The 27,735-nt window shown below is 48.6% G+C and overlaps 8 protein-coding genes across 8 annotated transcripts; 4 read left to right on the top strand and 4 right to left on the bottom strand.

Annotated features, from left to right (window-relative positions):
• Positions 1–146: 146 nt before the first annotated feature.
• On the top strand, positions 147–934 carry BP5553_01861 (Hypoxanthine guanine phosphoribosyltransferase; the record flags this gene model as incomplete). The annotated part of the gene is made up of 3 exons (XM_032010484.1): positions 147–179; positions 254–703; positions 770–934. 3 exons carry the CDS (start codon positions 147–149, stop codon positions 932–934), a joined length of 648 nt encoding a protein of 215 aa, XP_031874538.1.
• Positions 935–1,377: 443 nt separating this feature from the next.
• Positions 1,378–2,743, top strand: BP5553_01862 (Uncharacterized protein; the record flags this gene model as incomplete). Its single annotated transcript, XM_032010485.1, has 4 exons — positions 1,378–1,543; positions 1,620–1,744; positions 1,878–2,100; positions 2,163–2,743. The coding sequence occupies 4 exons, from the start codon at positions 1,378–1,380 to the stop codon at positions 2,741–2,743; spliced, it is 1,095 nt and encodes a 364-aa protein (XP_031874539.1).
• A 1,403-nt stretch (positions 2,744–4,146) lies between these two features.
• On the bottom strand, positions 4,147–5,449 carry BP5553_01863 (uncharacterized protein; the record flags this gene model as incomplete). The annotated part of the gene is made up of 3 exons (XM_032010486.1): positions 4,147–4,170; positions 4,240–4,870; positions 4,935–5,449. The coding sequence occupies 3 exons, from the start codon at positions 5,447–5,449 to the stop codon at positions 4,147–4,149; spliced, it is 1,170 nt and encodes a 389-aa protein (XP_031874540.1).
• A 1,522-nt stretch (positions 5,450–6,971) lies between these two features.
• BP5553_01864 (Uncharacterized protein) lies at positions 6,972–7,792 on the top strand (the record flags this gene model as incomplete). Its single annotated transcript, XM_032010487.1, has 2 exons — positions 6,972–7,012; positions 7,066–7,792. 2 exons carry the CDS (start codon positions 6,972–6,974, stop codon positions 7,790–7,792), a joined length of 768 nt encoding a protein of 255 aa, XP_031874541.1.
• Positions 7,793–11,154: 3,362 nt separating this feature from the next.
• On the bottom strand, positions 11,155–12,330 carry BP5553_01865 (Vegetative cell wall protein gp1; the record flags this gene model as incomplete). Its single annotated transcript, XM_032010488.1, has 1 exon — positions 11,155–12,330. The coding sequence occupies one exon, from the start codon at positions 12,328–12,330 to the stop codon at positions 11,155–11,157; it is 1,176 nt and encodes a 391-aa protein (XP_031874542.1).
• Positions 12,331–20,170: 7,840 nt separating this feature from the next.
• Positions 20,171–22,008, bottom strand: BP5553_01866 (MFS general substrate transporter; the record flags this gene model as incomplete). The annotated part of the gene is made up of 5 exons (XM_032010489.1): positions 20,171–20,406; positions 20,488–20,961; positions 21,017–21,606; positions 21,660–21,885; positions 21,960–22,008. The coding sequence occupies 5 exons, from the start codon at positions 22,006–22,008 to the stop codon at positions 20,171–20,173; spliced, it is 1,575 nt and encodes a 524-aa protein (XP_031874543.1).
• Positions 22,009–24,130: 2,122 nt separating this feature from the next.
• On the bottom strand, positions 24,131–25,420 carry BP5553_01867 (Acyl-coenzyme A thioesteras-like protein 13; the record flags this gene model as incomplete). The annotated part of the gene is made up of 7 exons (XM_032010490.1): positions 24,131–24,206; positions 24,277–24,421; positions 24,468–24,539; positions 24,593–24,701; positions 24,956–24,971; positions 25,305–25,345; positions 25,394–25,420. 7 exons carry the CDS (start codon positions 25,418–25,420, stop codon positions 24,131–24,133), a joined length of 486 nt encoding a protein of 161 aa, XP_031874544.1.
• Positions 25,421–25,710: 290 nt separating this feature from the next.
• Positions 25,711–27,274, top strand: BP5553_01868 (Uncharacterized protein; the record flags this gene model as incomplete). The annotated part of the gene is made up of 4 exons (XM_032010491.1): positions 25,711–25,834; positions 25,887–25,974; positions 26,022–26,475; positions 26,522–27,274. The coding sequence occupies 4 exons, from the start codon at positions 25,711–25,713 to the stop codon at positions 27,272–27,274; spliced, it is 1,419 nt and encodes a 472-aa protein (XP_031874545.1).
• Between the last annotated feature and the right edge of the window lie 461 nt (positions 27,275–27,735).

Genomic DNA, 27,735 nt, shown 5'->3' on the forward strand with positions numbered 1-27,735 from the left:
ATTAGTCGGGCTGCCAAACAGAATTTGTGAAATTTATTATCCTTCTTTCTTCAAGAAGTCCTCTCACCCCGAACTTTCCTTGCTACTCATAGCAAGCGCTCCATATACCAAGGTTACACTCATTTCTCCATTCCATTCAGTTCAAAATGGTCATCAAGGAGTATGTGACCTACAACCAGGTTGGCCCACCGCACCCCACTGCAGACAGGCATCCATCGTGACACAAAAATATTAACAAACAGCCTCGTTCAAGGTCCACAAACTATGTCAAGAGGCAGCTCCCCGGATCCTGCAAGACTTCCAGCCTCAGTTAATGATCGCCATCGGCGGTGGCGGCTACGTCCCCGCGCGAATCCTGCGATCATTCCTCAAGCAACCCGGCGCACCCAACATCCCCATCCAAGCCATCGGATTATCGCTCTACGAAGATCTGCCCTCTACAACTCCCTCAGGCCTTAGCACGCCCGGTGGTGAAGTAGAGGCACCAGGGACGAAAGTCACACGCACGCAATGGTTGGACCTGACGAGTTTGGGGGAGATGGAGAACCTAGTCGGGAAGCGGATATTGATCGTCGATGAGGTGGACGATACGAGGACGACACTGGAATATGCGGTCAAGGAGTTGGAGAAAGACGTAGAGATTGCAAGCCAGAAGTTGGGTTTTAAAGGCGAGAAAACCATATTCTCGATATTTGTCTTGCACGTAAGTTTTTGCCATGTTAGCATGTAATTCTGTAGGAGGGGAAGCTGACTATTGGCCAACTCATAGAACAAGAATAAGGAGAAGAAGGGAACGCTGCCAGAGGATATGTTAAGGGATCATAGGTATTTGGCTGCGAGAACGGTGGAAGATGTGTGGATTTGCTATCCTTGGGAGGCTAAAGATATAGATGCGCATGATGAGCTCGCGAAGACGCAGGCTGTTGGGAGTTAAGAGTTTGTTTCAATTCCGGCGTTCCGTTAAGACTGCAATAAAGCTTGAACGATTCTCCTTAGACGATAAATGATTTGGACTTAGAAACCTTATGTTTGGATGAGCGAGCTCGGCGAAGGCAAGTCTCTCGTAGTGCCCATGCCGAGCTCGTCATTTGCTGGCGTTGTCGCGAACGATTTGTGGTTATCTCAAAAGACAACGCTGCCCGCGACCTTAAATTTCTATCGGCCCCGAGGCAAGTGGGACCTTCTCAAACATACCCGAGACCCCAACCCCACTTCAGGCCAATCCATCATCATCTTGCTATATATTGTACATCTACAGTACTGCATACTTTACTAGTAATAGGATATTACTTCGTTCTCAGGAGTGTTTAGTTCATTCCATACTGTCCCTGTAGTTGACATACCCAGAAACTCTAACCAGTCACCCGATCACCAATCATGGGCGACGCCTCTCCAGAGAAAGAACACATCCTGTGCCTCCTTCCCTTCCCCGAAGATGAGAAGATCCTCAAAAGTATCAAGGATAAACATCCTAATGTAGAATTCACATACCGTCACATATTGCCCGACCATGGGGGAATAAAGATCTCGACAATTCCAGATGGTATAGCGCCCCCCACTCCTAGGTTCAATTCGCTGCGTGTCAGCCTTGAGATGCATACTCGCTGACCCGCTTTTAGACTTAATGAAGGAGGCTACGATCCTCGTAACCTTATCCAAACTACCTTCTCCGGAGCTAGCTGTGAACCTGAAATTGATACATCTCTTCAGTGCGGGTGCAGACCGTGTGCTGAGCACACCGATTGTAAGGATGATCAAGTTACTTGGCTGCATTACTCCTTGTTCTTAATATATTCTTGAATATATCTCAAAGCATCCGTTCTTGATTTTGCTTGTGCAAGTTAATTGGAAATATGCGCTAATCTCTCAACTTCCAGTGGAAAGAAGGACAAATTCCTTTCACCAACTCCTCGGGTGTCCACAGCCCTCAGATCTCAGAATGGGTGGTCTTGCAAATCCTGAGTCATGCCCACAGACAAAAAATGCTTCTAAAGCTACAGAAGGATCATATATGGGGAAGTTTCCAAGATGTTGGATTTGTCAGAGACGGCGTAGGACAACGTCTCGGTGTCTTGGGTTACGGGGCCATTGGGAGGCAAAGTAAGCACTTCCCCGTCCCGACGTACTTTGAAAACATAAATACTAATTTGATACGATTAAAGCTGCACGTGTTGCCAGGGCCCTGGGAATGGACGTAATAGCCTACACGGCCAGTCCCCGCACCACCCCCGAAAGCAAAAGAGACCATGGTTATATCGTCGATGGAACCGGCGACCCAGATGGCAGCATCCCCAGTGCTTGGTACAGTGGCCTCGATAAAGCCTCTCTCCGCCATTTCCTCTCGCAGGACATTGATATTTTGCTCATCTCCGTACCCTTGACCCCTCAAACGAAACACTTCATCGCTGCTGAGGAACTCCAAATTCTCGGCGAGAAGAAAAATGCTTTTATTGTGAATATCGCCCGTGGTGCCATCATAAACCAGGATGATCTTATCGCCGCGCTGAAGAAGAAGCCAGCCGAAGGTGGACTAAGGGGTGCAGCTTTGGATGTCACGGAACCGGAACCGTTGCCGGAAGAGAGTGAGCTATGGGATTTGGAAAACGTGGCTATTACGCCGCACGTTAGTGGGCTAGGGACTACGTATGCGGAGCGAAGTTTTGAGATCCTAGATATTAATTTGACGAATTTGGAGCAAGGAAGGCCGCTTATTAATGTTGTGGATAGGAGAAAGGGATACTAAGGGGCGTGCTGGGATTTAGGGATTACTACATGAAATACTTCAAACAGCTCTCCCCCCTCGCTCTTAGATACCTCACTTTTACGCTTACATTATAAACTGGCCATTCTGCTCATTCTGTGCGTAAGGAGAGCTGGTTTCCCATAGATAGATATATGAGTCAAGGAAAGCTTTTTAAAAGCAGATATAGAAATCTATTCAGCTGTATAATATACAACCTATCTGATCCCCAATGTTTTCAGCTCAGTACTTATATAGAGATATTGAGCGGAATAGATATTATTTCTCTCTCTTTTCATAAAAGCCAACGTCTGTTCTTCCGTTCATCTAATAGTCCCTGGAATTGAAAAACAAGCTGCGGCAAAGACGAGTAAGCTGCAAGAAGAAACAAAGGGCATCTTAGTATATCACAAACCTAGCCTTTTTAAAAGTATAATTCAAGACTGAATATACCCGTTAGGTGCGGGTTCAAGTCCTGGAAAGCGACAGCGGGACAGCAACTGAATCACTTCCTCTTCAAATTCCTATAAGCGAACGCTCGCGAAGGTTCAATATCTCAAAATATAAGTGGATGAACAAGCATATATCTGAATATGAATCGTTATTATATTGTATAGGGTTTATATCTCTATGAAGTTTCTTTACACGACTAGTTAGTATTAAACAGAACCACAACTATATGTTGTTATAGGGAGAAGTGTTTTTCTATTAACTGGTTACTTCTAGAACCTCTAGCTCTGGTGACTACTCGGTATGGGCCTAAATACAACAGATACCGGCCGGCATCTCTCCCGGTCCTGTGTATAGATAGATATAATTGGGAAGATGCGGCGCGCCATCATTATGGGGTCGCTGCACTACTCGCACTTTAAGGTCCGTATTGGGAAGTGGGGTGATAAGACGAAGGGTAAAAATAGAGTTTGTAAATAGATAAATAGGGAAGCAGTTTTCATGTTAAGGTTAGCTGTTAAATTTGGGATGGCTGCCAAGTTCAAGATAACTGTGAAATTATGGACAGATGGTACATTGTTAGGGAACCTTTGTAGGCCAAATTATAATTCACAGCGAACTCCTTTATTTCTCCTTTTGAGCTACCTGGAACTGTCAAGTACTGACTTGATATGCGAGCGGGCTAGGTGAATTGTCTTGAGAGCATTTCTTCTTCTCCATAACCTTATCGCTGAGAACGCTATATGACACTGAACTCGAGAGAATCGATAGCCAGCTCGTAGTTAGTTAAAGAAGAACAAATTCTAGTTACAGATAAAGTATTATACACCTGTTGCAGCCCGGCGACATCTACCTGATTCTAACTGATAGATAAGAATAACACTAGTATATTACTGAGCAGTTATGTCGTAACCACTAAGCTGTGAAGCGGGTGGGCTTTTGTAATATTATTATTATCAGGGCACGTTTCCATGCTCGTTCTAAGATGGTTTAGTATCTATATCTATTCCGCATTGTAGAATTCTTTAATTTAACAATAATCTACATACCTGTTCCCCGGCACCCGTTTCAAAAACATAGATCTCAATCTCCTCCCCAACCTCAGCGCCTGAAACCGGCAGTGGAAGGATACACTTCTCCCGCACAGCAAAACCGCCCTTCTCCATCAGGTCAAAAAACACCATCTCGCTCTCATGCCTCACCTTCATTGCCAACAAGACTAATAGGTCCCTATTTCCCTCCGCAATACGCCGTAGCGTATTGACTAGATCCGGGACTACGTCCGGATTGTACGTACAGTCAGCCACTACGACGAGTTGCCATTTCGTGTCCTTGATATTTGGAGGGAGGGGCGATGACCAATCGAGTACTTGCTGTGTGATTTTGGCATGAGTTTGAGACAGTAGGGGTTTAAGTATAGATGGGGAGAGATTGTGAGAGAGGATCTCGGTGGCTTCCGGGAGGTCGGTGAGGATGATTTGGGAGATGTTGGGAAATGCGTGGGAGACAGTTATCCCTACTACTCCACAACCTGCTCCTAGCTCGAGCACATGGATGTCGTTTTGCGTGAGTGCATTTTGTAAAGCTGGTAGTTTAGGAAGCTTTTCTGAGAGAGACGGACATTCTGAGGACGGGTTGGAGATGGATGTAAGATACGATGATAATACCAGGCCAGCATCCCTGGGGTATCTTGTTAGTGAAATGAAATTCAGATGACGTACCTGTTTAGGCCAAGTAAGCGTACCATATATGTCGAGCTATTGACTCTCCCGTTTCTTCCCAAATATGCAGTTGCGACTTTCCAATGTTAATTACTCGCTCCGCCAAGCTAGCACTGGGGACCGTCGAGGCATTTTGTGGTGGATTTGTGTCAACGGCCATGCTCCTCACGGCCATGAGGCCGCCATCTCCAGCACCCAAGACAGCTGCAGAAGTGTCTACAGCTTGGATTACAGAAACCGGACGAACTAACATCCGTACGGAATGTATTCCAGCAGCTTTCCCTCGTCCCTTGGATATCGGAATAGGCAATGAAACCTCCAGGCTCCTCATCCCCTCGCTTCCCTTCCATAAATACTCTTTGCCCCCAGCAAGCAAATTTGTCTTCCCATCCACACCAACGAGCTCAACTACCAACCTGATATCGGCCCAAAGAAAAGACTCGCCTAGATCAGTGGTTAGGGTGATTTTTGCTGTCAGCTGAGAGGCACTCCCACCACGCTGTAAGCGCGGAGGTTTGAGGAAGCGTATGTAATGCATACTTTCTCCCTCACTGTTTCCGAGATCTGCCTAGGCTTCTGGCGGCTAGTCGGTGTCCCAAGTTGGATTTCCTAGCCTCAGGGGTGTTGGTTCCTCTTGCCTAAACCCCACTAACAACAAGAAGCCAACAGTTCAGTCTAGCCTCGTAAGAAGGAACGAAAGAACCACAGCCTCGCGCCCCCAAAAGGTTGTAATGACCTTGCAATCGAGCGGCTCGAGTCTCCACAGTGCCCCCAACTTGGCCCCTTCTGCAACCACACAAGGCGAGTTCACACCGTTTAGGCGCTCTGTAGGATCGAGTGTGTGGTTCTATTTAAGTCTGACCAGGAGAAGCCTGTTTGGAGCAGAGATTTACATCGTACGGATCAGGGCAGGGCAGGGCTGAGTAAGCAGCTGGAGGTCATATCTGGTGTATGATCTAATAAACCCCCCCGGAACTTGACACTAGCGACCTGCCCCACCAGGCCCACCACCTTGAATCCTCGTCGCATCACAACTTACAACTTACAACATACAACATCAATCACGACAAACAAATCTAGGACATCCCACAGGACTAACAATGCAGAAGCATTAGAAGGATTGGGACTTAGCATTCGTCCAATTTGGCCTCTGTCATGGCCATGTTATGATCAGGAGGTCCTCGCTCGTTGTTGCACCCGAAGCATGAATATTCGCAGGCCTGCCAACTCCAACCCACCTTGATATGGATCTTTGTGAAGTTGTCGCAAGTGCGAATTCCGGATACAGGGAGGATGCCTCTGGTGATTGTGTCGTATGGCAATCGTGCGTTGGCGGCGCAGAGAATCATGTGTAAATAGCTCGTGGACTGCGCTTTGATCGTTAGGCCGATTCTATCAGCTTAATCGCTCTTTGGTACTCTTGCCGGTCTACAAGCCTTGGATTGACATAATGCACCCACTATCTTCTATACACATCGCGCTCTCTCTCACTCGCTTCTTAGCGTTACCATTTTTTTTCTTTCTGTTTTGGTACCGCATACTTTTCTAGGGACTTGAGATCTATCTGAGGGTAGCGGAACAGATCGTGCAAGTGGGACCTCGTTGAGAATACGCTGCTCTCTCTGTAGATCACATATTTATCCTGTCAGTATAGGCTCTTATATGGTTATGTTGCTATCAGTAAAACTTATGGAAATTCGTGAAATTGCTATAAGTAGGGTCCCACCGGTTCAGAGCCGGGCAATCTTTAAAGATTACGGCTAAATTTGTCCTGCACTAGAGAGGCATATTCTCCTAGCACTTAACATTGCAAAGAGCAACTACCGGTATATCCATGTATTTTGCAACTACCGCAGTCCTTTAACTTTAATCCGGAAATATAAGCCAAAGAGGGGCTGGCCGCGGGGAAAATCCAGAGACTCTATACAAGAATGAAGCGAGGATCTCGATGAGTGACGAAGCATCTGAACTTCAAAAGTACCCTGAACTAGAAAAGGAGCCATGATCTATTCAGTTTCACTAGTATTGGTGTGCGTGGGCCTCGCCTCCCAGGCCTCAGCATGCACCCGAGAAATGCTCCAGGAGGCCACGGCGGCATACGGTACGTATGCAACCTTATTTTATTAATGCCCGACGATGTCAGCTAATTCTCAGGGAAGTCCGAGCACAAATCGCCGGGCTGCCGAATAGTTCTATGACCGCTCTGGCTAGCAACGCTAGCTATGTGGAGAATGATATGGCTATGGATATCAGTAAGGGTGTTCTAACCCAGGCTGTTACTGTCGATTTCAACCGCAGTCTCTACGATACTACTCAGTGCGCTACGTTCACGGAACTGTCAGCAGCTACGAACCAGCATCCATATGTTATTCATACACGAATGCTCTTTGGTACCGACGACAAGATCACAGCTATTCAATCGGTTATCGCAGACGCCGGCGACTGGGCATTTAATGCGACAGGGCAACTCTATTGGAATAAAAAAGAGAACTGGGATCCCATCCCGGAGGCCAAACGGGACAGCCGCACGGTTATTAAGGCCGCCGGGGACGCCTACCTCGATAGTTGGGGCGACGGCACCGTTAAGGTCCCGTATGGCACACCGTGTGCCCGGCTCGAGGGCGGCTCGTACACAGGGGGGAGCAACCCGACTGCTAATACATGCAAAATGCCCGAGTTCCCCAAGCCGTTTAAGATCACGAACCGGCGCTATATCATTGACGAGGAGTTAGGGGGGCTTGATATCTTTAACGACTTTCCGTTCATCGACAAAACAAAACCCGATGGCACACCTAGCACCAACTTTATTAGGGTCGAGGGAGGGATGATTCGTTATATTCATGAGGTTACTGTGTGCTCTACCCGTAACTGTGGGCGATAGAGCCGCAAGAGCTTTGTATCCCCCGAAAGCAGCGGCAGGCTTGTATATACGCTTTGCCCAATATAGCGGTTGCAATTTCCTGATACGGACTTGCTGTTAGAGTCGTCTGGTACAAAGCCGTAAATAATAGGCATATCCTTAGGAATAAATGCCTGCCTACTGATGTTAACAATATCTTCTGGCTAAGGCGGGTGTCACGGATGCAAGTAAAGAGTGCCTTATAACAATGGATCTCTCTATTTGACTGCAACCGTAGGTACGAAGATATTAAGCTAAAGAGAGAAGAAGAGAGAGTCCGGCTTTTAGGAGGTGTATATATGTCTCCAGTCAGGTCACGTGCGTAGGCAAAGGAGGGGCTATTGGTACCTTAGCTATATGGAAGAAGTAGTCAAGAGTAGAGTAATCATAGAGTTACAATAAGAGTAGAGTTTAAGGTGTGTTAAGCGTCTCCGGGCTTATAACCTGTTAGAATTATAAGAGTACGAATATGCTACTAAAGTACCTAGGTATGTAGTAACTATAAGTAGATGTAGTCAAAGTAAGAGTAACCCAAAGTATAGATCAGGACGATTAATCTAACTCCAACAGTATACGCCCTGTGGCCGGTTATACAAGACGTGCTTACGTCAAGCCCGACCCAGTAACACTAATCCACATTCGTTTCTGATAACAAGCTTTAAGCGCTGAGCCCCCTTCACCCAAGAGCCGCTGGCTTTACACCGCGCGGCTCTACTCGTGCAGTTTAGGGCTGAGGCCCTTCCTGTCTTACAGAGGATCTCAGGTAGATTGCCGCCGGAAAGCCTGTTCAGACGCAGATGCAAGGACCGAGGGGATGATAATACGCAGGGCGGCAAGACGATAAGAGCGGTATGCAGGTCAGTGTAGATCAAACACTCTGGGATACCAAATCATCGATAACTGGACCCATCGATCGGCAGATAATCATTCGTTCCAGTATTTCCGTGCTCAAGTGCCGGACCGATTATATCATTAAGAATATACCGAGTGTGGTTGAGTCAACTTGAGTGGTGTGGTTGACGAGGTTTCGAGTGGTGAGTGAGGCTCGGCTCGGGTGCGGGAGGGAGGGCTGAGGCCTGACGGGATGACGGTGAGGCCCGACCAGAGCTTAAAAATAGGAATTATAGGCTTGAACTTGATAGAGGGGTCATATCATATTTCCTGGTATATGATAAGATATGCATTATTTGATGTCATGCGCAATGAAAATCAAACGACTCAGCCATGGGTTGACTCATTTCATACCTATGTATAATCCCTCGGAAATTGTGCAGGATCCTCATATGAAATTTGGGAATGGGGGATCTATTGATTCCCATGGGCAGGCAATACCGAGTAACGCCCATGAAACACAAAAACCCTCAAAACAATGTAATGTGTGCGCGCGACTTGAATCCCCGAACATTAACTGTGATAGCTAAAAACCCCTCCAATCATAGCATAAGCCCTGTCCCCTCCCTGACATGCCCTCACTCGCACTGCATCTCGGCAGAATGGCAAAGATAATATCACATTCTGTACGCACACTGCAAGCACCGCAGCACGCAGACGCAGCGCGCAGCTGCAGAAGGATATTTTTAACGAGAAAACGGCGGAGCTGGAGAAGGGTGTGGTGCCGCAGTGGCTTACCGCTCAACTGTGGTATTATCCGTCAGTGGCCAGCTGTCACCAGGGAGGCCAGGGAAGCATTACGACTGGTTCACTCTGGAGTAAATAGCACCGTCAGCGCACGTTTGTGTTGGTGTGAGATGCAGAAGGATAGCCTGGAGAGCCACGGTTAGTAACCAACGGGCGGATGCCTGGCAGATGTGTGTTATGTCAAGCTGAGTACCAGCTACGTAAAGTTGGGGTTGTACCAGAGTTATGTTGTGTTACTAACTTCCGCTCTCTCCCTTACACTGGCTCTGGCACTGGTACAGTAAGGAGGGGGCGGGGAAAGACTCGCAGCTCAGCACAACATGAACAAACAGGAGATGATGTGATAGATACTGGCCCCAAGAGCCGTGAAAGCGCCACTCCGTTGTTATGAACTAGTAAACGTTTCTCGTCGCGGCACCGACTCTCCGCATGGAGGGAAGAGGGGAGTGCCTCTCGGGTCGTACTAAAACGTCTACTACGACTCTGGCACCTAGACATGAAAAATCCCTAAGAGGGATGTATAATGATAGGCTAATTTGGGCGGATTACACATATCAAGCACTGCAATATATTACGTGCAGAGAAGGAATAATCCTCCGGCGCTGCATCGTAGGCTTCTAGAAAACACCGACGGATGGAGAGACGGAGAGATAGTTGGAATAGGGGCCGAGGGAAGGTCGTATAGGCAGGTGGGTGGTACAGCTTACGGCGTAGACAGCGCGCAGGAAGAACGTGGGAACGGCGTGCAGTTCCTTCGTACTTGCGTAAAGTAAGGGACATACTCCGTAGTTGGTTATTAGATGGTGCAGCACAGCACAGCATAGGATAGGAGTGGTCGTAAGTGGTCACGATGATGGTGGGGTCGAGTGCATGGGGAGATGTGGCGGGGCTGGCAGGGCTGGACGGGTATATGGATATGGATGGATAGAGAACACAGAGGAGGAGGTTGGCCCCGTGGTTGGGGGCTGGGAATAGAAACATGAGCGGGTTGCGCTATGTTATGGATTGATATTGATCTTACTTTCTTACTCCGTGCCTAGCTAGGTAGGTACTTATCTTAGTCTTAGTACCGGCCGTGAGGGTGTGGTGTGTGGATGCTATTCTGAAATTATTGATGGGGCTGTATGACATACTAAGTGACATTGGTAACTGTATCTGTATGATCGCTGAAATCTATTTTGGTGGCGGACCTCAATGAACCCGACTCTGGTATCGGCCTGTGTTGCAAAACCCCGATGAATCACATACGGCAGGTGGTCTAAACGTCACCTCAAGTCATGATGCTCATGTGTGATATCGGGTTGAAGCAAAAAGTATGAAGGGTATATTCTGAAGACGCCAATATGCAGCCCCCATGTGCCAGCCATCCAGAGAACTCGGGAGAAAACAACTACTACGATTACAATATTCCATCCAAATGTGTGCGTCCGAACCTGTCTGCGCAATATCCTAGACTCTCAAAATCCCAAAATGCGTATCCGTTTCCAACATCATCCCAACTTTTTCCTGCCCTGCCAAGTATCCCAAGTTCTATAACCGTCCTAATGCGGGTTGCCCCGGTATCCATCTTTGGTATCTTACAATGAGTGCACCGCCGTAAAGCATCTAAGAGCGCTCGGAGGGTATCGTAGTCCGTAAGAAATCTGACGATGGAAGAAATAGACTAACTCCTGCCCTCCCACCCCCCAACTCGTTTGCGCCAGGTCCTATTGTCCTGGCCTTCGAAGTATATCCTCGCAGTTGGCGTCAAATCGCAGATTCCAGAGCCGAATGGATGCCATGAACTTCTCCGTGTGCTCAAGCTGCCGGTCCCGTCCAAAGATGGAATCGACAAACTCGGTGCCTGCGTTCTTGCCCAACTGCGCCTGCTCCTTTCCATGTCTCTTGCCTGCCTTCAACATAGGCGTCTCACACGCCTTAAGCAGCTTCTTTAGTTTATCCGTTAATCGTTCCCCTGATTCAATAAAATCCTCCACCATCTCTCTGTTCTCCTCCTTTCGAATGCGCGGCATGCATTCTTCCGCCCGCTTCACTTTGCCCGCAAGCTGAATCAGAAGCAGCCAGAGTTCGCCGGCCATGTCGGCGATGGGTGTGGCGGGTCCATGATGGTAGACGGTCCAGTCGTAGACCCATTTGCCGAGGCTGTTGGCATCGAAAACACTGCCTAAGAGCATGATCGGCTCCTCGGAAGGATCCCAGTTCTTAAGTGAGTATCCCGGGGGAATACGATGCTTGCGTGCGTCAGCATCGGTAGCCTTGGCCGTTGGTGGCGGCTTCTTTGGTGCCGTCTTTGGTGCGGTCGTCGGTCGCGCTGTTGATGGTCGCTGTGGCGTCGAAGATGATTGTCGACGTCGTCTAGGTGATGGTTCGTAAAGTGGCGAGTCCTCAGGTTCATCCTTCTCATACGCGTATCCATGGCCCTGAGAGTAGTAGTGATCAGTGCCACGCCCACGATAATTGTAAGTTGTCTTTGTAGGCCGGCGAGCCGGTACTCGGTAGATCACACCATCCACAAAATAATCTACATATTCATATTCGTCCTCGTCGGAATCCCCATGAGAGGCTCGATAGGAGTAAGAATTTCGACGCCTCGCCTCATAGCGCGGGCCGGACCAAGAACTTTGTTTTCGACTCACATTGGCAGCAGTCGCGTAGTCTCCTTTGGAGTTATACCTGGGCGAGAAAGCTCGCGGGGAGTGTGAATAGCCATAGGCATCTCCCGAAGTGTGTCGTGAATGGTGTTTTGGTCCTGGACCTGGTCGTGGCGCGTAGAATCCACCGTGGGCTCCTGAGGGTGATCCAGCTGGCGACGGCGTCGCGCTGAATCCGTAGTAAGCCGCCGGATGGGCCGGCGGCGTGTTGTATGGCGTATAATTGTTCATGGTATCCTGCTCTTGAGATGTCCCGCAGATACCCAGAAAAGAAAAAGGAAAAAGGTCGAGCGCGCCTTATATCGAGGCGCTGGAGAGTGTGACAAGCCCGTCACCGTGGTATGTAGTCGGTACGAGAGAAGGAGGAAACCTGTGTCGTTGATCCGTACATGTCAAGAACTAGTTGGTCCGAAATCCTGCGTTCGAGGAAATCTGGGGGAATCGAAGTCGAGTGGATCGGCTTCGGAAGATTCTGGAAGGAGCTGGACGACGAATCCGGCTCGATATCGTATTGGTAATCGTGGTGTTGTAAGCTTGGGGGGTTCGAAAGACTTCGGACAGTTGATGGAAGAGGAAGAGGAAGAGAGACTCGAAAACGGTGGCTGGGAGAGGCCGAGTAGATATTTAACGGGGATTTGGGTGCGAGTGGGAAATTCGGCTGCTGGTCGTGCGTTGGCGTCGACCAGGGGGCTGGGTTTTTGAGTCAGCCACAAGTTATGGAAGATCCCCGAAATATCTTCCAGAGCATTGGGCATCGAAGACAGTGCAGGGAGGGGCCCTGGGATGGTGATTTGACAATATCCATCGCCATAGGCAAAGGCGGTGGGAACGCAGGGGAGACTTACGGAGTTGTTACGAAGCAACGGTGATACGGAGCAGCCCCTGGGTTCAAGCGAGATGACAGCAAGACAAGACACGACGCTTCAGTGGAAGGAAGGCTTTTTGTCGCGCTCGGCACACAAATCAAATCAAATAAGTAGGGTTGAGCGGAGCCCGTCAACAAGATGAACAGCCAGGAAGCAATGCGTCGAGGTTGGAGTTGTTGGAGGTGAAAGGAGAGGCGCGGGCTTTGTTGGACTTGTCTGGACCGAGAGAGAGGCAACAGGACCGTACCTACGAACCAGGCCGGCCAACTTCCCAAGACATCTGCGCTTGACTCACAACTTTTCTTCAGGGCTTCGGACGGTACTTCAGCGTGGCGGGGGTATCTGGTAACTTAGGGCTCGGGAAGTCCTCGAATTGGAGAGTGTTGAGGCTGCTCAGGTCGCAGAGTGGCCAGCAAAGTGAAGCGCAAGGGAAGCAGCCCGACGAATGGCGTGGATGACCCGAGGCGACCCAACGGGGCTGAGAGTTGTTGCGGTGCAATTGGGAGAGGCTCTGGACGAATGGATATTGATATACCTGTGTAGAAGTGCGTGGTGCCTTAAGGTAGGTAGCGTATGTATAGGCTCGAGGGGGGCCGCAAGAGGAGAGCGATATCTCGGCCAGCCTCCAAAGGGTGTGAATCTGGGAATCCGGGCGTTGGAGGAACTTGGACCTGGTGGCAGTGGATCGTGGTCGGGGGCGGGCTAATAACAAGAGGATTCTGGGGTCTTGGACAAAGTTGGACTTTGTGGTGGTGGTGGTGCCGGTGCCTGTGCCTGTGATTATTGTGCTTGTGCTTGTGCTTGTGCCTGTGCCTTTGTTTGGCCTTTCTGGTTCTCTGTCCGAGCCTCCGCTCTGCTAATTCCAGCGGCAAGGTTCGGGCCTAGGCTAATGCGTAATGTGCCGCCGGGCGGATTCCGACGACGACAAGGAATGGCAGCTAGCTCGTACGAAGGACGGAGTATCGTGATGGCAATCGTGCACGACGACGGCGACCGCGCCGTGGGCAAGACGGAACTTGAAAGGGATGTAGTAGATCAGGATGCCTTGGTGGGAGGATGCGCCGTTTGGAGGGGGGACGCGAAAGAGGCATAGGCTGAGGGCGATATATTGCTGTTATATTCAAAGTTCTATTCTCGATTACGAAGGACGAAGCCCAGCATGCGCAGTGCCACCCATCCCCATCCTCATCCACGGCGCTACCGACCGCTGGGTGTGTGTGTTCGTCGCGATAAGCGTCCCCTCTAGGCTCTAGGTAGGCTTTGGGACCGAGACGTCACCTGCGCCATCGAACACAACATCATCGCCACACCTATTCGCCGTCGCATCTTCAGCACAGTACAGTAATACTGGCGGTGCCGACCGTGTGGGAGCTGCAACGACCGGAGGAACTCAGCTGGCCAGTGCCCGGTCTGCTTTGCCATTCCCTGATCGCCGGCCTCTTCGTCCTTGGAACAGCATCATCACGCGGTATTGATCGCCAGGCAAACGGCTTCAATATCACACAAAGGCGATGACGTTATTGGCCGGCCTCCCACCAGCGCCCATCCAGTCACCTCCATATAATGGTGGGCACAACTTCATCAACAAGCCAAACAAGCCTACGGTTTTCGCATCACACCCCGAATTCCTATCCCCATTTACCGCTAATAGCGATAAGCAACCATCACAATCACAATCATGATGGATGGCCCTGCCTGGGCTGCGGCTGCGATTTCTTCCAACCACCAGACCGAAGGTATCGCATCTGCTGTAACCTTCCTACCTGCCCATCACCGCTGCAATGGTTCGGTGGAAATGAACCCATGCTGTGTAAATAACCCAGGCTATTTGAGGCGTTTCTCCTGCGAATGTTGCAGCCTGCCTTGAAAGTTGAAACGCAAACACCACCAGAAGCCCAACAGCAACCGCAACCGCAACCGCACCAGCAACAGCCACGGCGAGATACACAGAGATCCAGAGTACGAACACGATCCATCCCGAACCCTTGGAGGCGGCCGGATGCGTGTAATTACTGCCGTGGACCGTGGCAGATCGCTCGCGCGTGCCGGAAAAGGAAACATAGCATCAACGGAGCAGGGCCAAGCCACCCCTCCGAACCCCAAGCCTCTCCCTGGCCTTAATTTGAAGAATTTTCACCTGTCTTCAAGCCTTCTCACTCCCGGCCAGGGTTGTCTTCGGGCCGCCTCAGTCCCCAATTCCCACATCTACGAGGCCACCAGTCGCGGGTAAAGTACGACGGACTGTGGGTATCACGGAGTGCGTATCTTACGAGTCCTCGTACAGTGCGAGGCACTCCTTTTGGCTTCCTCTTGGGACAGTGGAAACCGTGGAAACCGTGGATACCGTCGATACCGTCGAAGGGCCCGCTTGGAGGGGCTCTCGCCATGGCAGCAGGAATGGGCGGCCGCCAAGTTCCAGCCACCGACATATCTCAGACATTATTAGCGGAGCAGGGCCTGCCCATCCTGGTCCCTCACCACGTTGCACAGCAGGCAGCGGATCTTGCGCGAAGGAACATCCTGGACTTGGACCACGCTCTTCTCCCGCATCCGCTGGATGGCGCCGCTGCAGGAGTACAGATTGGCTGGAAGGGCTAGAGCATGCAGCCGGATAACACCACTAAACTCCTCTGCGCATCGATGGCATCAAGTCCGATACAATCACAATGCGTCCCCTCTGGCCCCAGAAGCGGTGTATGCACACGTGTCGCGGAAGAAGAGGTGCTAGAGAAGCCCTCTCAGCACGGTGACGTGCTGTTTCCTGGCCTCCACGATATTTGCATTTCTGAATTTCCGAAAATTCAATATTTGAATCACCTAATTCCCGGCAGAAAACAACTCATGCCATGCTGGCAGGCATTACAAGTCGGAGATTCATCCAAAGTGCCACCATGCCCGGGATCCGTTTGTTATTGGCATGGAGTTATTTACTTCCAAGGTTCCTGCCGAGGAGGGGGAGCTCTGGCCCGCAGGCCGTTTGCCAGCCGTCGGCGCGTCCTATTCCATACTACTCGCGCTGCCGTGCAACCAACAGTCCGAGTCCGTGAGAGGGGTGGTCATCGGATGGTTGAGGCGCGCTTAGGGGCCACACAAGGCCAATAGCGTCGCCGGCGCAAAAGTGATAGTACCACAGAGGTCAGCCTCATGAGACATCGCTCTTCGGTAGTGTATCGTCAATGCAGCTTTCGAAGAATATGGATGGGTGTCCCACCGAGAAGGCGCCCATCAATGGTACGCTCGAGGCGTTTCAGTATTTCCAGAACTTGAGTCATCTACTCTAGATAGCATCGTAAACATATGCACTCCGTATGGAGATCCGACGCGAAGTCCAAAACCTGTACTACGTACATCAACTCAGCCTCGTGCGCTGAGTCACGTGTGGCGAGCCCCTGAATGGCCGACGGGGGCAAGTTCGCCTCACTATTCAAATGTGTCATAATAGTATGTGAACTATCTTCCTATCAAGAGAAGTTTCTCCTAGGAGTTTCGGTCCTATTTACCTATCTCCGGTTTGTCCGTCACCTCCAGTGGCTTCTATGACTGACTGACGAAGCCGTTCTTCGTATTTGTCAGCAATACAAATTCCATTCATAGAGTCAGTCATCTGACTCCCAAATCTATTTTCTATTAGGGTTGGATCTAGACGCAAACATTTTACACCAGTGTATCGTCGGGGATTCAAGGTCCTTCTAGACTTATCACCGTTTTATTCCATGTTAATCTCCCCCAAGCGGGTCGTCTCAAGGGGTCGTCCGCCAAAACAAGAGTCATTTTCATGGATGATCATCCTCATCGCACCTAGACCACGGAGGTAAGACGGATTGATGGGTTCGAGCTCTCACTGTTCATTTCATCAAAGCCCTCTTCACGAAGGCAATATTATTGAGCCCAACATCCTCAGTTTCAAACTCTGAGTCATAGGCCGGGTGCCAATAAATCATTTGTTTGTAGCTATGTTCAGCCGCATCCCGTAAGCAACAAATTAAATGGCGGAGGGAAGTAGTGAGATTCGGGCTTAGGGGCTGTGTTAGGGTATTTCGGTGAGGGAATATAGAGCGACGCTAGATGGGCGTGGCAACTATATCCAGCATGTGATTCCGCCCTCGATATCACTCAAATAGGCAAGTAGGCAGGATGCTGAGTCCTCAGTCATGAAAAGCTAATCGGGCCTTGGGGCCAATCTCTGAAATTTCCATATAGCTGGATATGCTAGTGTTTTAAGCCGTTCATACGAGGACTCTCCACGTCATGGATTCACCCCTAATACATTGATTCCTTATAGTTACGGAAGATATATAACGTCGGAGGGCATGGACACTCGTTTGGACCAACCCAAGGCCCTTGACTAACCCTAGGAGTTATTGCTAGTGTAATACTTAGCCTAAGTACCTCATGAAGACTCTGCCTTTTTCCTCCGAGGCAGCCTAGGATAAGGTTGCTATAGATACAAGCCCGAGGCCTGGTGTTGAAAAAAGTGAATTCCATCAGCCAATTTGGTTCATTTTCTGCGTTTCACTCAGTTGAGTTTCGTTCATCTTAGCACTTTCGTTTTCACGGGGGGCTTATTAGAAGCATCTGAATTCTGGCGGGGCACACCGAATCAGCAAACTTATTTGGCATTTCTTACAATTGGTAGATGAGTAGTTCATTATCGTACCCACGTTAGTAAGGCTATCAATAGACGGACGTTGAGCGACGTCGTTGAGGAGAATAGGGGGGCGGGATGGGGTTCGCTAAAAGCGGAAGCTAAGCGGGTCGCTCCGAACCCAAAGTAGATGGGCTCACGTGTTTGACGTTGAGGAAAAGAGCAAGAGACGGTTAATAACGAGGAGAAAGGGTGGGCAAGAAGGGGGGTCTTTGAATTAGAGGGTCGTCCAAAGGTCTCCAGAGCTGCTGATTATTAGTATGGTAATCATTGCGGTTGACCCGTTTGTTATTTAACGGACTCCCTGCCAGGTCTACCTCTGGCAGGTTGTATTTTAAGAGATCCATAGTCTAGGAATCCCATTTGAAATTTTCACGATCCAAGGCAATTCACTTCACTACAGACAGTCTGGGAGATTATGATGACTCACCTAATGCTTCCACGGCAGTGCTCATAAAGGACTCCCTCAGAGAACGAGCGGGTTGTGGAGTAGAAGGATGCTCCACAACCTCAGCTAGTAGATCGAAGAATGGTGCAAATACACTAGCTTCTTTCGAAAGCTATTTACGATTCAGACGTCTCTATTTTGTACCTACTAAATTTTGGACAATCTGGATTTCTTGGCTGTCATTCACAAGATCTTGAGCCTCAGCAAGTGCTTCTGCAAGCCAGTCCGGAATTTGTTTCCGGGGCCGCTCCCTTACCAGTTGAAAAGTACCAATTTCTCGTAAGTTCCACCCACTGCCTGCCGGTATATCCTTCCTAGCAGCAAATGAGCGCTCCCCGTGGTTTAATATTGTTCACAAAGAAGGGCGGCGTCTTTTCTTAGAGAAAGTATTCTAGATTATCCCCCTTGGAGGTATTTGTCCGACTCCTATTCTAGCCGCCTTAGAGCCAAAGACAAAAAGAACGTGTGAAGATGGGAAACCCACGTATGAATCCAAGAGGCGCCGGTCAGGTCACGTCTTAAATGGGACAGAGGAACTTGCTGGAAACCAAAACCAGGCAGATATGTAGGTAAGTCGGCCGAAGTAAATAGGAGAAAATCAGTGGTGTCTTCAATTCGCTAGATTGAAGCTACTAACACATTCCTGACACAGTTCCTGTTGGCCTAGAGAACAATGCGGAGTTCCCCTACATTCAGGTCGTCTCTGCATTCGATCGCTCAGTTGTGGGCATCATTAGACAATCCTGAAGAGAGAAGGTGTTCGAAGCAAGCGGTTTGATATCTTACTCAAACGTTTTCGAAAGAATAAGAAACGGGCTAAGAAGCCGAGTAACTATTCCCTCATTGACCAAGTTATATTCAACCATTAATTTATGCAGCAATGGATGGCCATTGGAACAACGCATTCTATCGGCAAGCCTAGCATTGTTACAATTTGCTAGGGATTGTAGCTATTGCAACTATATTGGTAATAGCAAGCTTTCGGATGGCATTTTAGGATAGGGCCTAGACCCTACGTCCTATAATATTGTACCATAACGGAAATCCCTAGTATAAGTAGCTACTGGGAGGCGTTGGCTTACTTCAAAAATTGGGCACGGAGGCTATGGCTCATTGTTAAATTTTGCTACCTGAAGTCGTTCAATGCCAACAGAACTAATATGAGGTAACAAACAATAACTCAAGAGTGGTATTGCGGGTCATTCTCAAAGAAGCCTTCGAGGAAAGAGTAGCCATTGCCATTTAGAATTGGTACTCGGTGAGGCACACTGCTTGGGAGGGTCCACCTCCAAAGGGAAAGGTTGGCGAGACCATAAGCCGAGGGTTTTGCTTATAAACGGACTATGTATATGTTGATTATCCTTTACTTTATTGGGCTGCTTAGCCTGGGCCTGTAGCTGTGTCAGATATTGTGATAAGGTAGTTGCTCGCCGCTCTAAGTCCGTAAGTCGTCTCTTAATATTCTAGCCGCCTTAAACAGAGAAATCTTGCATTTGAAATGAGTCGAATTTGCAGGAATATACCCTCAAGCTCCTTCGGTTTTGTAAGCAATCTTAAAGACAACTGAGGAATAGCACACAATAATGATAGATGCAAAACACACCGTGTCTCTTGAATAGTAGTATAACTCCGGGTCAAATAGGTGGGATACGTAACTGGCCTGTATTATTGTTGGAGCCGTAGAATGTGAAATGCAGCATAAGTTATGATGCTTTACAGAAAGATTGTCCTCGGCATGGCTTGTTCCCAAACCTTGGGCTCAAAAGTCTACTATTATTAGATGTCTTAATTACACCAAGTGATTACTGTACATAACCAGGAACCTGTGAGACATTATCACAACAAACATTGGCTCTACTAGGGAGCATTATCATATTCATAAAGCACAACAACACTTGTTAAATAGTTTCTGATGATAAATACAGACAAATAGGTATCGACAATGCCCCAGCGCTGACTCAGACTCCCATGTTCAATTTCTTTGCTCCTATCATTATCAACATGAGCCAGTGTAGAGATCGTATCCTAAAAATTAACCACGCAATAATCAAAAACATTGCACCCTAGAGGTACCAGAAACAGCCATGCACTATATTCGTATATCACGTTCATTTAAGTCGCAGCGGTCTCTTCAGTAGTGACCGGAGTCTTTTCGCTCATAGTCGGCACCCCACCAATGGGATGTTGAATCTTTATATTCCCAGCCTCGATATCCTTTTGTAGCTGATCCAATTTCGATCCCTTGGGGACAGCCTTCCAGGCAGGCAGACCAGAATCAAAGACATCATCCATTTCTTCTAAGGTCTTGCCCTTGGTCTCGGGGGCGGTCAAGAACATGTGGATAAATGCTGCACCATTAAATGTAGCAAAAATCATGTCTGATAACGCTATGAGCTTAATGACGCATTCGATGAGTGAGGAGAACTTACACATCTTCCAGTTTATATTCCATAAAAGCGGAGGCACGGCAAACGCGAGGACGCAGTTCCAAAACCAATTTGCGGCGGTTGCAAGGGAAACTGCCTTTGCACGGATCTTTGTAGGGAATATTTCGGAGGGGTAGGTCCATGATGTGGGACCCCATGTTGTTGCAAATGTACAGACAAAAAGATATGTCATGGCAACAATGGCCTTGGATACTGGCTTATTGTCGTGGACAATCCATGAGATATCAGAGTTTGTAGGGTTCTTGAGGCTGCCGACATTGGGCACTCCGTACGACGCTTGCAAAGCTCCGACGACGAACAGATAAGTCATCATGAGGAACGATCCAATAAGCATGGCTGGCCGTCGACCGAATCGATCGAGATAAATAATCGCGGGAAGTGTTAGTAGGACGTTGAGAATGTATTGGATGGAAGCAGTCAATAGAGGTGACGCGATATTGGCACCTTCCATAATATCTATGAAATTTTAGCATATGCAGGGAGTTATTAGTGTTGATCATCCGCAACATACAAACAACGTAGTACATCATGACGTTCATGCCGCACAGTTGGGACCACATCTGAATAGACATTCCAAGCAGAACACGCTTCAGCATGCGAGGCTCGACAAGTTGCCGGTAGCTGTTAATGGCTTCCTCCCGCTCGAACCGGAGAGCCTCCTCAATCTCTTGGTATTCAGCCAAAACCTTTGGATGGTTAACATCGCCGCCTCCGTGGAGGTTAGCCATTACCTGGATCGCCTCCTCCCATCGATCCTTGGATGCTAGCCACCGAGGAGATCTCGGAAGGAAGAACATCCCAAAGAACAACAGTACGGCCGGGACGATCTGTACACCCCACGGAATACGGAAGGCAGATGTTGGTTGACTCGGATTGTCGGGTCCACCACCAACCCAAGAGGAGCCGTATTGAATAAAGTATTGGATTAGGATACCCCAAGTGATGGCCCATTGCTGCAGTGAAACAACGCGACCACGAATTTCCTTGGGAGCTATTTCCGCTTGATACACAGGACAGATTGATGATGCAATACCGACGCAGATGCCGGCAATGACACGTCCCACGACAAGCATACCGATATTGACTGAAGCACACTGTATACTTGGAATATATGAGCTATGCTATCTAGGAACTTTGTGTGTGGGTGTGCTTACATAGATCCAACTATCCAGAATATAGAGGCGATTTGAATACTAGTCCTTCGTGAATATCTATCGGCAATGAAAGATGAACATAGGGCTCCAACGAGAGAGCCAAAAGGCATTGCGCAAGTGATTCCTCCTTGACGATAAGATGTTGGGTTGCCGAAGTATCTCTTGTAAGCCTGTGTGCCCAAGACACCGGACATACTCGAAATGTCGAAGCCGAAAAGCCCACCGCCTGATCGAGTCCAAGTTAGACATATCATTGAGAGGGCACCTATCCGGATTCTGATATAAGATTTTGAAACTTACCAATGGCGGCGAACGAACAAATGAAATAAACGTTATTTGACTGATACATCTTGGCTCTAGTACACAGTTCACCGTTTGGCTTGAGTTTGTGGTACTTGCTCCTCGAAAGAGCTTGGGAGTACCATACGCGAAGGGCAGCTAGAGGAGGCAAGGCAAGCAAAGCTCTTCGGTCGAATTTCATACGGCCATCCGAGCTTTATACATTGTGAAACTCCTCTGGGCAACATTACTCCGATAACTCATATGGCGGGGCAGCTACCATAGGTTTGGTTGCTAGGTATGAGCGCGAAACCAGGGAATGATTGGCCAACAATCTGGACTCGGCCAGAGTTTCCACAACGAGGGTGCAGACCAAACCTAGTAGAGCTGTTGCCCATTCATGTTAGAGTGTTTTAGCCCCCTTCCCTCCATAGAAAACTGTACTATGTGGCAAACCGCAAGGCTTCCGAAGGTTCTATCGGTATGGCTGGTTGGATGATATAGCCTGTTTATAGACCGAGCAGGGATCGATTGGCCTCATGGATTCAAACTGGGGGCAACTGCAGTGACTTGGTTGAACGTTACACTTTGACCACACCACTCGTATCAGTAGCCTAGATACTCGCGTGGTCCGCAGATCAGCTAATTACTATCGATATCGCCTCGGACGGTAGGTACGAGCATGGAGATTCAGGGAGCTCTATGAACTTGCGAGCTCCTAAAATCACACTGGTTATTTAGAATTTCGTTTTGTCTTCAGCGTCGTCCTGGCCTGAACATACATTCAAAACCTTCCAATACAGTGCGTCGTTGCCACCTTGTATGTTCGCTATAAGACTTATATTGTATTGGCTACGGATGTGGCGTGTGATTTGGCTTCTGCCATCCCGTCTGTGGCGGACTTCATGATAGAAGGGAGCCGCCGAAGCAACGCCGTTCCTGGGCTGAATGCTTCCAGCTCCCCCGCATTCCCCAAGGCCACGCCGAGATGAGACATGGGGGTAGTAGGGAGTAGGGATTGGCGTTACCGAGTACTCTGTGTTAGCCTCGAAGGAGATATACCTTAGTCCAACATCCATAACCATAATCACAGACTCCTTATACAGCACAAGTACGGAAATATTTTCTCGAAGAACCTGTCGAGTGTCAGCTTATCGACAAAGTGTACCTTAGTAGTCTCGTAGCTGCACTACTATTGTAATCACCACTTACTGGGGGCTTAACAGAGGACCCATCTACTGGACTTTCTGTACTCACCTTCACTAATATGCACAGATGCGGAAGTCTGCCCAAAAACCGGAAAATACCTGCTGATCAGTATCAAGAAATTAAGCACGAAACCAATGGTTTGATGACGCTTGTGGGTCTTTGCATCGAAACTCTGGGGACTCCTCTGCTAGCGAGAAAACAATTCGCTCCATAATAATCATCCTGGAATGATCCTGACGCTTGTCGACCATAAAGGCTTGTTCATGAGGAAGATCGCATGACCTTGCCAGGAATCATGCATTCTCGTTTTCGGAAGGTTGCACAGGTTGGCTGCGGGGTCATTAGAGTGCTAGGTTTCTAGGTAGTACTCGAGTAAGTCAACAAATAAGCGTAGGATGTTGTTTTGAATCCCGTCGATTGATTTATTCCGAAGGGGAAGACCTCGCATTATCTTTCCCCGACAAGCAGTACGAATTGCCCTTCGCCGAGTTACTCCGCAGGAACCCAGTGCCAGTAGTTCGGAATTACCTCATGCTTCCAAATATGTCCGAAAATCCTTGAAATAAGTACGCACGGGAAATATCTCGGTGGGATGATACTATTCTTATGGTTTTGGTAGCACAAAGTTCTGGGTGGCTGGTGGGTAAGTACTTGCAACAGTACTTCTCGTTTCAATTGGACACCAAGTAGACGAACAAGTTTTGCATCCATGTATTGCAACATGATTTGGGCCATGTCCGTGTCAACCTGAGACTACTGCGCAGGGTCTATCTTCATGGTCGATGCTGTCTCCCTGCGACTCTGTGGACTTTTCATCTAGCGCTGAAATTTTTAGCGCAAGTCTTTACCAATTGTCTATGGAGTTATCACTGCTTCTTCGGTAGCTGTAGGAGGATTGGAAACTGCAAGGAAGGCATTGATTTGATGTGACTTGTCTCGGTTCAAAATTTGGATTGTATTGCAGGTTGCTAACCTATACTAACTTATGACTTTTCCGTTTTCCTTGGAGACAGTTCCTCGACAATATTTTGCGGGTGTTTCCAAGCCAATGCGACGTATCTACAACGCGTTAGCATGGAGATATGTAGCCAACGAAGATGAAGGCATTTCCCTGGCGATAACTACTTACTTTGTATGACTGCCCCTTGCAGCAATTTCCCCTTTGCTATTTGTGAATGAGATGGAAGTATAGGCTAGGCTCTTTCCAAACTTATCGCACTTAACAACAGCTTTCAAGACGTCCCCAACTTGGCCGCCGGCGCTTAGATATGTGACTAGTAGATATGTTAGCTTGTTTTACATACTCTGGGAAGAACTTACCGTTGAGATCTGTTGATACCCCTGTTGCAAATAGCCCTCTTGACGCCACTGCAAGCGAACCTCCTAAGTCAACTAAAAGCTAATATCAGTGATTGATGCAGCAATTCTTGGCATTGAGGTGCTACCCATGCTTGCAATGGTTCCACCATGCACAATACTCAAACGATTCATATGCTCCTTACGGAGGTCTAGTTCGAATTCCACGCGGCCTGGTTCCGCTGCCGTAACTCGAATCTACATATATATTAGGGACTCCGCTGGAATTCTGAAACTTTGCCTCTCGAAAGCATGGTCCGGGCATCACTTAGCTAGGATGCAAAACACCATTTTGTCCCATCATAAATGATGACTTGAGAGTCACATGGATTCAGCAATAGGGGAGTAACCATTCTCTACTCTCCTTTCTAAGCCATAAATTTAAGACATGACCTTACGGTGCCTTACATCCCACTTGATATAAAGGACGAGTAGTGAAAATTCATTCTTACGTTTTCTCCAAAGAGTCTAAAGGAAATGTTCTGATTAGTACAGTTTCTCCAATATAACTCTCCGATAATGGATAAAGACATAGAAAATTCCTTCTAACTGCAGATCTTGTCGATTGGGATAGCAAATAATACAATGTTTCATCTGAGTTGGGCGACTAAAACGCGTGGATTGCTCGAGAGCCACCAAAACAGGTACTCATGCGTTGAGTTGAAAGAGCACTTGCCAACCATCATTGGAACGCCGCGATCACCCAATCATAGAACCCGACAAGATGGCCTTGGGGACGGAGAGAGCCCTAGCATTTGAACGGAGAAGTGAGGATTGTGGAAGAACTTCTCGTCGGCTTACCTCGGCTCCAAACCGGACTCAGCTTGAAATGATTTCAGGACCTTGAAGGGGATCAGTCATATTGCCATATCCAGAGTCAATCATCTTACCGATCTAACAAATCTAAGGGCCGCCATTTTGCACCGTGGATAAATAAATAAATCTGAAGCCTTATAAACGACGAAGGGAAGAGGTTTGTTTTCTCCCGAAGTACACCCAAGGGAGGTTATTTATTGCTCGAGTACCGAGTAGTGAGGCCGCCAAGAAATATTCGTGCAGGGTGGTCCAGGCTCAATTCTTGACCACTTCGGGCTCGCCAGGCTACCACAGCAAGGCTTTGAGAACTAGCAGCCGTACAACATACAACACCACTCAGACCATGATAAATCGATAGCAATCCGGAAATTGAGACGTTGACACAGCAAAGATGTCGCTCCCGTCTCTCTCCTCGCGCGAGTACCTGGAGAGGCTCCCAGGGACCACCTTCAGAAGGCTCTACCAGCAGCCCTCTACAGCTCTAGCCATCTTCAGGCGCATGCTCCCTCACCTGGGTATGACTTCTTCCTGGGTACATAGAACGAGTACTGAAAATGACATGTCCAGCAAAGACATTCGCCATGGCTCTCCTATACATGACCAAGCCCCTTCCCCTGGCTGACCTTGATCTTTGGGTTCGCCCAGGGAGCAAGCGGTAAGTTTTTCTGCTTCGTGATTGTTCAAGCGTCTTACGTTTTGCAGACAAAGAGACGAAGCCCTATCGCTATTAAATCGACTTCACATGGTTACCATAACCGCGCCGAGTAGAGACGATCCTCAGGCTGTGTCCTTAACGAAAGCCTTTAGCTCCTCCCTTCGACTTGCGCTTACTGGAGGCGGTGATCATCAATCCTTTGGAGTACCTGCCAATGACCTAGAAACCGCCAACGTGGACGTTCAATTCCTAGACGATTTTGCAAGAGCACAGTGGGAAGGTATACTGCATTATATCGTGAGCAATGTTGGCGACGGCATGCGGCAGGCGGGTGAAGGTCCTACTGCTGGTGTAAAGCAGTTGCTCGAAGCCGGGCATATGGTCACACGGCAAAAACGTTCAGGCGGTGGCATAACACAAGCTGGGTTCTCTTTTCTATTGCAGGAGGTAAACGCGCAAGTGTGGACCCTTCTTCTGCTTTGGATTGAGAACGCCGAGAAGGTTTGTGCCATGACCCCCAAAAGTGAGAATATGCTGACGCCCCTAGATGGGCATGGATTCGGTCGAAGTTCTTTCCTTTCTTTTTATGCTCGGTTCTCTCGAGCTTGGCCGTGCGTATAGCACTACCATCCTTACGGCATCTCAGAAAGAAATGCTTACACACTTGGTGGACTTCGGGCTGGCGTATATTCCTCCTTCAACACCGAACCAATTCTTCCCGACGCGCCTAGCTACCACCCTCACCTCGGATGCCAGCGCTCTGCGGAGTGTAGCTGCTGGCTTTGATAACGCACTTTCCGCAGGGGCCGGCACGGCGGGCTTCATAATTATCGAAACTAACTATCGCCTTTACGCTTATACCTCATCCCCCTTGCAAATCGCCGTCCTGTCTTTATTCACGAAACTGACTACCCGATACCCAAATATGGTATCTGGACGCATAACTCGAGAGTCCATCTACCGAGCTATCTCCCATGGCATTACATCTGAGCAAGTCATATCTTATCTGTCTACGCACGCGCACCCGCAGCTTCTTAAGGTTGCAACGGCAAAGGGTGCCCCTGTGCTCCCACCTACTGTTGTCGATCAAATACGGCTATGGCAGATTGAGAATGAACGTATGAAGGCTACGCCTGGGTTCCTCTTCAAAGACTTTGAGAGTCAGAAGGAGTATGATGGGTGTGTAAAATACGCAGATGAGATTGGGGTCTTGGTGTGGAAAAATGATGGAAAGCGGATGTTCTTCGTGAATAGGATGGAGCAGTTAAGAGATTATATCAAGAGCAGGAAGGTCAAGTAGTGCTTGACTGGTCGGCTTTTTATTTTGAACACTCGAAGACACCTCAGATACAGAGAGAAAAGCTTTAGCGAATTATGCATAGCGCGGCGCTGGAGGGGGACATCATGGCATGGTTGTTACCGATCTTTGAATAAAACGTGGGAAGGCGCTGGGAAATAAATACATAAGGTCTAAAAGAAAACCGGCGATTAACTCGTTGTCTCCGTTCTCTCCCTCAAAGGTTACGTCACCAAAGGCTGTTCGGTTCTCGATTTGGCAGGAAAATACAAAACCCGAGTCATATCATAACCCACCAAGAACTGACCCTAAATCGCCAGAGTCCTCGACGCCTCGGCCCGCTCCTTGCGCCACGGTCTCATTAAGACTTGGACTTCAACGCCGGTTTTCTTATTCTCAATTTCGCTCACGACACGATGGACTTCTCTTCACTCGCTTGGAACGCTACGTCAGCGGCGTTTACG

Source organism: Venustampulla echinocandica, assembly GCF_003357145.1.
Source record: "Venustampulla echinocandica strain BP 5553 chromosome Unknown scaffold_0, whole genome shotgun sequence".
NCBI lineage: Eukaryota > Fungi > Ascomycota > Leotiomycetes > Helotiales > Pleuroascaceae > Venustampulla > Venustampulla echinocandica.